Consider the following 10,252-nt stretch of genomic DNA (forward strand, 5'->3'; position numbering starts at 1 on the left):
TTGTATTGTCTTTCTCTAATGAGTGCTTAAATGAACAGGGATGTTAGGGAAACTGAAAACAGAGCAAGACCTAACTTAGACTAAAAAGGTTATTGGCTATAAAAATAAAAACTTGAGTGGTGGGCAGATGGACGATAAAACAATACGATAATTATAATCTTTCCAATTCATCCTTAAAAACCATGTATTGAGATATACACTCTTTCATCGTCTAAAACATTCTCAGAAAATCTGACCAAACTAAATTAATCTAAACTATTCATCTTAATCAGATGTTCCATCATTGGTTTCATGAATGTACTGTTAACATAGTCCGGGTTTAACTGGAAATATCATTGTTCTCATTTCATTTTGCACTAAATTAAATGAGATTTTCTTTTTTTTTTATTCACACAATAAATGACTTTTACCACATAATTATTTCAAATACACTTTTCATTTAATGAATTACCAGTTACTATCATGATTCATATCTGTACTATCAAGATACTGTATGAAATAACATGTATTGGATAGAAGATGTTGGCCATATTGCCCAGGGATAATACAAACAGACCACCAGGCTCGTCTTGAACACTTTCCCCAACATTAAGAAAATCAGTCTTAACACAAAGGCTTAAAAAAAAATATATATACATATGACATTTAATTTCAGCATTTTCCACTAATAATAGATAAGTCCAATGGAAGGAATTGCACACAGCTCTTGGCCCCACAGTGGCACTCCTTCCTCTGGACCCCATGGTTATCACTCTGTGTCCCAGCATCACTCTGTGTCCCGGCATCTCTCTGTGTCTCAGCATCACTCTGTGTCCCAGCATCACTCTGTGTCTCACTCTGTGTCCCAGCATCCCTCTGTGCAGGCGCTCTGTTTCTGTATCCTCCAGAGTAATCAAACGTCAGCTCCTCCTGAGCGTCGATGCTCCGCCCGGCGAACAGCGCCAACCGGGGAACCACAGAGTGAACTCGGACCGGCTGCATGAGCAGGTTGGGCTGGCAGGAGTGGTTGAGAAAGCGTCCCACGTTTCCCACTCTGGCGGGGTCCACAAACGTCTCAGTGACAGAGCCTTCACCTGCGTGCTCCCTCACTGCGATGATGTAGTTATTGTCCTCCGCCCTTTGGGCCAGCTGTCTGCGTCTGGCCTCCTCAAAACTGATCACCTCTCCTGCGTACTCGCACACGAAAGTCCCCTTTGGGATTGATTTGAGTGTCCGCACCCCCCAGCCCCTTTTTTCAGTGCTGTACACCTCCAATTTGAGTGTGAGACCACTCTGCACCACCCGGTTGGAGCAGGCATCGCCGCAGGAGCAGAGGGCGTTACACTCAAACACAGGGGAGCAGAAACCGGAGTGTGTTCTGTGCAGGAGTGTGTGTGTGCTGTCGTACGCCTGCCCGTGTGTCTGCAGGCAGGAGCAGCTCTCAGAGGAGCAGGAGTGGGACAGGCAGGAGCATCCGGGGAGGGTGACCTCACTGGGGTCAAGAGTGCATCCTGGTCCCTGAACATTATCTGGAGAATACTGAAAATATGACAAGAAGAAAATACTTGATTTATCGAAAGGGGAAATTCACACACTGAGCTACTGCCAGCACAAATAAATGTCAGGTAAAGTTTAAAAAACGGGACGAAAAAAACCAGTTCTAACAATATTACAGTAGGTAAACATATCCATGATTCCTGCAAAATTCTTTATATAGCTTAAACAATTGAATGATTAATTCACAGGTTCCCGTTACTAAATAAATTGTGATGTTTAGCTGTTTGTCATTTGAGATGGCAAACTGAAGGCTCTGGCTCCCAATGTACTTTTGAAGACTCTAAGAAATCACTAACAACACTGCACTCTGGGACCGCAAAGCCAAAGTGAGTCTACTGTGAAACGAAATGTGCAACCTTTGAATAATATTCCCTCGAGACATATCACATCAAATGTTCTCGGTTCCTACATATATATCATATCAATTTAGAGAATTCAACCATGGATTGAATAAAATAACAATCAGTTTTCATTATCAAATACAACTTTAGTTTCCCTTCATCACATTTTGTTATTATTATTATCACTTTCATGTCAATAGCATTATATATTATAATGAACAATAATGGTCTTTTAGAGCATCTTGAGTGAGGAGTGTAAACTAGGACAGCTCCTCTGGTTCTACAGAGGAAGTTATTTTAGATTGTATGTGCAGTAGTCAGAGGACTTCTCTGTAGCCGGTAATGATTTGCTGACACCTGCTGGTGACATAATGTACTTCATTTGATCACAGGTTATTGTGCATCTAATAGAGGTATTAGTTTCACTATAAAGCAAGATGTAGCCATAGACTGTATGTAGTTTAAATAAATTGCATTGCATGTAGACAGAGTCAGTACTCTTACAATACTCCAAATAGCTAAATAAGTGGAGAGCTACTAAACTTTGTTGGACTCCAATGTGTTCAACTACAGACACACTAAGTTACATTACCTGAAATTGAGGAAACGTCAGTACGGAGGACCTCTGCTCGATTAAAACAGGAACACTCTCAAGGCTGTTGCTCAAATCCACAAATATGCTGTCAGAACTCATATCCGAAGTGTGGAATGAAACCAAACAGAGACATATGAGCTGGGGATGTGCAGGCAGAAAAACTCACATTTCGAAGCTATAACTTCCGGTAGTTAGATGACAGCCTAGCTCCATCTAGTGGCCTTTTTGTATTACAACACTACTGTAATTATAAACCGTGGTTTGACTAGGTTAAATCAAATATGCTGTCATATACTGGAGTTTGGGTTGTATCTTTAATGCTGCCCATTATGGATACAAGCAATTTTCACCCATTTAGCAATTACATGTTTTAAATTTGTACACACCAATGTGTTTCCTATCGCCTATAAACCTCCAGGGCTATACACAGTTTAATACTGTCAACTTCTAATTTCGGGAAAAACAAAAACGTTGTTTAAAACTACAATTCCCAGTAGAGACGTGCCATAGAGAACATGTTGCTAGACACAATAGCCAGCATGTGTAGTTCTGGGGGGGCGTTTGAGTCCAGTTTTGAATAGTCTGCCACAGTAGCGTAGGCAGAAATGTACTTTAGGGTGGGCCTGTAAAAAATAGGGCGGGCCAGATTTTTGTTCTGCTAATCAGAAGCTAACAACAATCTAAATAGAATGAATTATCATTATTATTTATTATCTGAAACGATGTAATAACTTTTAAAACATTTTCCAGTCACTTGCCCCATGCATTCAGCAGCAGCAGGCCATTCACTTTGATTTGATCCCGTTATAAGTGTCATCAGTTTGACAATAAATAAATGCTACATAAACGTTATCTTGCACATTTTATCTAACCATATCCATTTCTAACTTTCAATATATTTTAAAAGAGATCTCTCTCTCTCTCTCTCTCTCTCTCTCATCTGCGTGCGGGGGCGGAGCCTCACAGACACGCTACATCTCTCTCGCTCACAGACATGCTGCAGCGCTGTGCATTGTGCACACAGTTTTGCCGGTAATGAATATTACATTTTGTGAGGAAACTTTTCCACCAATAATTCCAATAAGTATTCCAAAATGTATTCACTTCAGGTTTACGAAAGTAACTAATCAGATTACTCGTTTTTCAAATGTAACGCCAGCTGAATACACTTGATTTTTGTATTCCTATTACGTAACACCGTTACATGTATTCCGTTACAACCCAACCCTGTGTATATCTCTCCGGACTGTCCACCAGCAGATGAAAAACACCCACTTCCAAGGGAACCGTGAAGCAGAGTTTACGTTAACATTTTTTTTCTTCTGACAGCCCAGCAGCAGGAGAGGTGGGGAGAGGGAGACGTGCAGGGAGGCATTTTTTTATAATAATAATAAAATAATAAAAAATCCTAAACTGAATTTTTTTTTTCGGATATCATATCGCATTAACAACACCACATCTGGCGTCACCGAGATCTTCTGTTACTGTCCTTTCTTCTTAGAGGAAGAACAGAAACACGTAACTCTGGATTTGTTTTAATGTTTGAGGTGCAATAAACGACACGGCAGCTTTTTGGCATGATAAAACTATTATTTTCTGCCTCGCTCATGAGATTAACAGCTGGCGAAATTACAGACTCGCCTACTGATTTCAAATGTGTGCTCTAAAATGATATTTATAAATGAGTATTATCATTATTATAAGCAAGACAATAAATGGCAAAGATATGTAGAAAATAAACGTCTTTAAGATACATTCATAAGAAACGTAACGTGGGAGAAAATACGTTTCTAGCTAAACGTAATTGAGAATGCAGTTTAGTTCTGTGGGAACGTAATTTTTAGGAGACAGGGTTGGTTCTGCAGTTTGTAGCTAAGGAAGGAGGTTCAGTCTCCTGGATCACGTTAGCTAGGGGTGTCTCTGTGATGGGATCCTGTGTGGGGGGGGGGGGGGGGGAAGGGAGACGGCGGGAGACGACTCCTCGGAAGAACTCACCTTGACGATTCTAAGGAATCTGAGGTTTCTTCTTCTCCATTGAGACACATCTGTTGGAGGGTAAAAAGAAAAGATTTAAAAGAAGGCTTCAACCACAAATCATCATGTTGGTGTCAATTAAAGAGGACGTATATAGTTTTCAGGTTCATATTTAGTGTGAATGCACAGAATAAGGAGTTTTTTCTATATAAAAGCCCCCCCCCCACTCACACACAATCAAAACTACAACTACTAGTACTCACAGTAAAAAACGACTTACTGTACATCCAACTATTAAATCAATCAGCTATTTCAGGACATTGAGGCTATACATTTACAGTGGAGGAAACAAGTATTTAACCCCCTTCAGATTTTGTAAGTTTACCAACTTATTTTACAACTAAAATCTCTTTTCAAATGAAGAGCAGGTTGTAACCGAGGCTTTGTGTAAATAAACACAGGTCAGAGTCTGAGCACTGCTCCTTCTCCTGGAATGAGTCAGAATTTGATAAGCTCTCCCTCTTCTTCCTGCTCTCAGACACAGCCAGCTCCACTCTGTATTTCCTGGTTCCTCCCCTATAGATCCACACTGAGGAGGAAGGGTGTAACCAACATGTGGGTAAAGTCCAAGAGCTGATTCACTGAACACACACACACATCCTGTTCAGATCACCTGTCACACTAGTTCCAGCTCTCAGGAAGTGAAACTCACACACTCGCTGCCACTGAGAGGTGACATGGCGCAGAAAGGAGTTCAGCTGGACCGGGAGACCTTCTCTTGTTCCATCTGTCTGGATCTACTGAAGGATCCGGTGACGACTATCTGCGGACACAGCTACTGCATGAAGTGTATTAAAGGCTTCTGGGATGGAGAGGATGAGAAGAAGATCCACAGCTGCCCTCAGTGCAGGCAGAGCTTCACACCGAGGCCTGTCCTGCTGAAGAACACCATGTTAGCAGCTTTAGTGGAGGAGCTGAAGAAGACTGGACTCCAAGCTGCTCCTGCTGATCTCTGCTATGCTGGAGCTGAAGATGTGGCCTGTGATGTCTGCACTGGGAGGAAACTGAGAGCCTGTAAGTCCTGCCTCGTGTGTCTGGCCTCCTATTGTGACCAACACCTCCAGGGTCATTATGACGTAGCTCCATTAAAGAAACACAAGCTGGTGGAGCCCTCCAAGAAGCTCCAGGAGAACATCTGCTCTCGTCACGACGAGGTGATGAAGCTGTTCTGCCGCACTGATCAGCAGAGCATCTGCTATCTCTGCTCTGTGGACGAACACAAAGGCCACGACACGGTGTCAGCTGCAGCAGAGAGGACTGAGAGGCAGAGAGAGCTGGAGGGGAGTCGACTAAACATCCAGCAGAGAATCCAGGACGGAGAGAAGGAGGTGAAGCTGCTTCAGCAGGAGGTGAAGGCCATCAATGGCTCTGCTGAGAAAGCAGTGGAGGACAGTGAGAAGATGTTCACTGAGCTGATCCGTCTCATGGAGAAAAGAGGCTCTGATGTGAAGCAGCAGCTCAGATCCCAGCAGAAGAGAGAAGTGAGTGGAGTCAGAGAGCTCCAGGAGAAGCTGGAGCAGGAGATCTCTGAGCTGAAGAGGAGAGACGCTGAGCTGAAGCTGCTGTCTCACACAGAGGATCACAACCAGTTTCTGCACAGCTACCCCTCCTCACTGCCAGCCCTCAGTGAAGCTACACACTCCTCCAGCATCAACATCCGTCCTCTGAGCTACTTTGAGGACGTGACGGCGGCCCTGTCAGCAGTCAGAGACAAACTACAGGACGTCCTGAGAGAGGAATGGACAAACGTCTCACCGACTGCAGTGGATGTTTTACAGTCAGCAGCTGAGCCCACCACCAGAGCTGGGTTCTTAACATGTTCACAGGAGATCACTCTGGATCCAAACACAGCACACACACTGCTAGTATTATCTGAGGGCAGCAGAAAAGCAACACGCATGAGACAACATCAGTCTTATTCCAGTCATCCAGACAGATTCACTGGATGTTATCTTCAGGTCCTGAGTAGAGAGGGTCTGACTGGACGTTGTTACTGGGAGGTGGAGAGGAGAGGGACAGGAGTATTTGTAGCAGTCGCATACAAGAATATCAGCAGAGCAGCAGAGAGTGAAAGTGTATTTGGAAACAATGACAAATCTTGGTCCTTAGAGTGTTTCCAAAACAGTTATAGATTTCGTTACAACAGTATCCTCACTCCCGTCTCAGGTCCTCCGTCCTCCAGAGTAGGAGTGTACCTGGATCACAGAGCAGGTGTTCTGTCCTTCTACAGCGTCTCTGAAACCATGACTCTCCTCCACAGAGTCCAGACCACATTCACTCAACCGCTACATGCTGGAGTTTGGCTTTATTATAATGGAGACACTGCTGAGTTTTGTAAACTCAAATAGCCTGAAGTCCTTAGAGGAACTCTTCTACTTCTTAAACTCACCGTGTGTCCATCAGAGCTGATTGTCCATGTCTTCACTGCAGAGATCAGCTGTCAATCAAACATTATGGGCGGGGCTTCAACATCTTCTCATGAGTTGTTCTGTAGATGTTAGACTTTCTTCCAGCTCCTTCCTGTGTCTGTTTAGCCATGGAGGCTGTCACTGCTCAGGAGGATCCTTGTTCACCTGAACTGATATGTAAACTTTGCTCTAAATATGTGTTGGATATTTCTTTTGATTCATGTTGTTGTTTCTCTTGTAATGCACGAGTCTTCAGAGAGAAAGCAGCAGAGCTTCTTTTATTATACACATTTTATTCTGGCCTAAAACAATAGAGACATTTATAATCACATGTATTATTTTTGACATATTAAATGTTATTGTTGCTGAATTAACCAACACATGAGTTCCCAGGTGGTTATAACACTTATTTCATCATAACGTGTTTATTTAAAATGATATTACTTACTGTCATGATCATAATCAATAAGTACATCATTTATTATTCTCCTGTAAATAGCTGAGAGTCTTTGCTCTGGAAATAAAATGTTATTGTTTTGCAGACTAATTGTTGATGTTGTTGTTGTTATCCAAATAGAAAGTGGGTACTCTGATGTTTTATAGAACATAACTTATCATGATAATAATCAATAAGGAAATCATGTCTGATTCTGTTTGAAATAGCTGAGATGAAACACATTCATGTGTGGAGAAAGTGAAACTGGTCATGAAATCATTGAACAGACTTTACTGATGGGATGTGTGATCAAAGTAAATGTTTGGATCATTAATAAAGGTTTGTCTTTCAAAAACAAAAAACAGGATGTTCTTCTTGTGTTATGTCCAAGGTGCCATACGAAGCTAATGGAGAACATGTGGAAGTGATCTGAGACTAAATGAAGCTCAGCGCAAATTCAACCAGGAAGACCGTCTTTACTCATTAATTTACTATTTCCATGTTACTATTCTCTCTCCTCTCAATAAGTGTGTTTCAGGTGACTCGACGCAACCCTCCTCCCCCATTTTCACCTCCTGTCCCTCTGAATCAAAGGTCAAGCTAAGCCCCTCCCCTTCAGACCGAACCCAACTATCCATTCACTAGTGATGTTACGTATTGCGCCGAGGCTTCGGAGCGTGTGTCGAGTAATCCCCGAAGCTTTTTGTGAAGCCTGTATCGAGGCTTGTATCGTTTTGGGCCAGTGACGTCACCGATGACAAACGAAGCCTCGCTGCCTGTCGATACCACGTGACTGCTTCAGAAAGCGATTCAGATCGGTTGAACCGTTGAACCACAACGCTCATATGGATGTATAATAAGAACGATATTACCCCTCCTGTACCCGGGCCCGGTGCTGACACGATAGAATTAAGAGAGCTCAGACCCTCACTTATATAGAGGTCGGAACATGTCATACGTATAAATAAATAAATGTATAAATAAATGTAGGAATACAAAAATAAATGAATAAATACAGGACTAAATATAGTGCAGTGTTTCCAGGAAGTATTAGTGTACGTGCTGTTGCTCAGCCGTAGAGCAGTTGACTGTCAACCACAAGGTCCCTGGTTAAACGACTGGTCAATGGGTCTACGTCTTTTTTTTTGTTTAAAAAAGTACAGCTAAATGAGATAATGTAGTTAATAAATGTATTCTTTGATATGGTTTAGCCTTTCTCAGGCTACAACATGGTTACGTTTACGAATATTATTAAGGAATACAAATCCCTCTTTGCAATGTTTACCAGCCTCCTTAGGCTTTTCAATCACAATCATTAAACTGGAATAAATACAATATTGTTAACATGAAAATATGATATTATGTTTGTTGTTTAGAGTTATTCTAAGGCTTTACTCATTGGGAACTCGGTATGAGATAGAGCACACTGTTCAGATGTCCAATCTGCCTGTTTTACACACTTTGACCAACAGGGGGTTTGTGTTCAAATGAAGCCCATGATGAAGCCTCATGAGATGAACCCTTTTGCGAACCAATTGGCTGGAAAGCTTCAAAGCTTCATAAGGCTTCATCTCGCCATCACTACCATTCACCACCACCAGTGTCTAGATCCCGTGGGATTTATTTGAAGTTATACTGTATTCAACAATGCTGTGCCAAAGTAACCTGCTTACCCTCTCGTTCAAGGTTGTGAAGTCCAGACAGAGCAACAGAAAACTGCAGCCTTAAGTAGAGGTGGAAACACCTGTGCTCAATTGGAGCATACCATGTAGTGCATGGGCACGGGTGGCAATTTTCTTGCGAGTGTAAAAATGTGATTGTTTAAGGCTTCTGCGGTCAGAAATATAGAGTATATTGACCTATTTGATTTGTTGTGTTTGGGTAATTTGCCTTGCATTTTGGATGGGTTTGTAGATAAGAATGACATTGGTTAGGGGTATAAATAGTGGATTGTCCTATGGGGAGGGTATTAACATGTATAAACCTCTGGCCACAAGTGTTTGGGCGGTAGTCTGACTGTGGCTGGAGAGCAGAGAGGTACCAGTCCTATGTCCTCGACCTCTACATATATATTGAGGTTTTGGTTTTCTTTCTGTAAATCCTTCCCATTTTTGGCTGTTAATAAAAGCACCCATTTTTTGTGACTCTAGCCATCTTATTTAATTCATTTTTTTTCATCTACCTTTTTTGTAACAGCGCCGCATAAGCTCATGGGTGCGCCGTATTTTCGGCTCAGATGAGGCCCCCTCCGCAAGATGAGGCTCCTCGCAGTCTGCATGATCGTCCTGTAGGGAGGGACGGCCCTGCTTATTAGCTGGCCCTAACGTGTAAAGTTATACAAGCATTTGTACCAGTGCTTTTCACAAGTAGACTCTTGCAGGCCAGAGTAGCTGGAGTGAGTCAACAACAACAACAACAACAACAACAACAACAAAAACAACAAGACATATCTGAGAAGTGATCAGGGTGACCAGATAGAGGAAAAGGAAAAGAGAGATGAAGAGACCAGAGCAGGAGGAAGCCAGGAGGAGATGAAGACATTAGTGAAGAAGAAGAAATGTATATGAGGAATAAAGATGAAGTGTCAGAAAGAGGGACAGAGGCAGGGATCAGGAGGCAGAGGAGACTCCAGCTGGACCACATGGTATGTTTTTATTCTCCTTACATATTCCATCACAGCAGCACAATCTAGCAGCTCTTAGTATTGACACATATGTATTGAAATGTGTTGCTGCACAGGTCACCTTTAGCTCTCTGAAGGTATGGGTGGTGTCATCTGTGTACTTCATTATAACTAAGTACTTTTACTGTACTTACTGTAAACAGAATTCTAAGGGATCATGAGTATTTTTTGCTGTTTTATACTATATTTGAGTTTGTTTGTCCGAACACCTTGTTTCTC

The 10,252-nt window shown here is 42.2% G+C and overlaps 2 protein-coding genes across 5 annotated transcripts; one reads left to right on the plus strand and one right to left on the minus strand.

Moving 5' to 3' along the window:
* Positions 1-335: 335 nt before the first annotated feature.
* Positions 336-9,041, minus strand: setmar (SET domain and mariner transposase fusion gene). Of its 4 annotated transcripts, XR_013808108.1 has the most exons (4): positions 9,024-9,041; positions 6,896-7,084; positions 4,468-4,517; positions 1,433-1,518 (listed from the first exon to the last, which is right to left on the minus strand). XR_013808108.1 is itself a non-coding variant. In XM_079680761.1 (3 exons), exons 1-3 carry the CDS (start codon positions 4,731-4,733, stop codon positions 652-654), a joined length of 924 nt encoding a protein of 307 aa, XP_079536887.1. In that variant the 5' UTR covers positions 4,734-4,875; the 3' UTR covers positions 336-651. The 4 variants fall into 4 exon arrangements, 2 of the variants coding, with proteins under 2 accessions (XP_079536887.1, XP_079536886.1); XM_079680761.1 differs by lacking the exons at positions 6,896-7,084; positions 9,024-9,041 and adding an exon at positions 4,727-4,875 and having other exon boundaries at positions 336-1,518; XR_013808109.1 differs by lacking the exon at positions 9,024-9,041 and having other exon boundaries at positions 6,896-7,738.
* LOC307039017 (tripartite motif-containing protein 16-like) lies at positions 5,101-6,902 on the plus strand. The gene has a single exon (XM_079680759.1). The coding sequence runs from the start codon at positions 5,184-5,186 to the stop codon at positions 6,852-6,854; it is 1,671 nt and encodes a 556-aa protein (XP_079536885.1). The 5' UTR covers positions 5,101-5,183; the 3' UTR covers positions 6,855-6,902.
* Positions 9,042-10,252: the final 1,211 nt, after the last annotated feature.

Source organism: Notothenia rossii (genome assembly GCF_949606895.1).
Source record: "Notothenia rossii genome assembly, chromosome: 5".
NCBI lineage: Eukaryota > Metazoa > Chordata > Actinopteri > Perciformes > Nototheniidae > Notothenia > Notothenia rossii.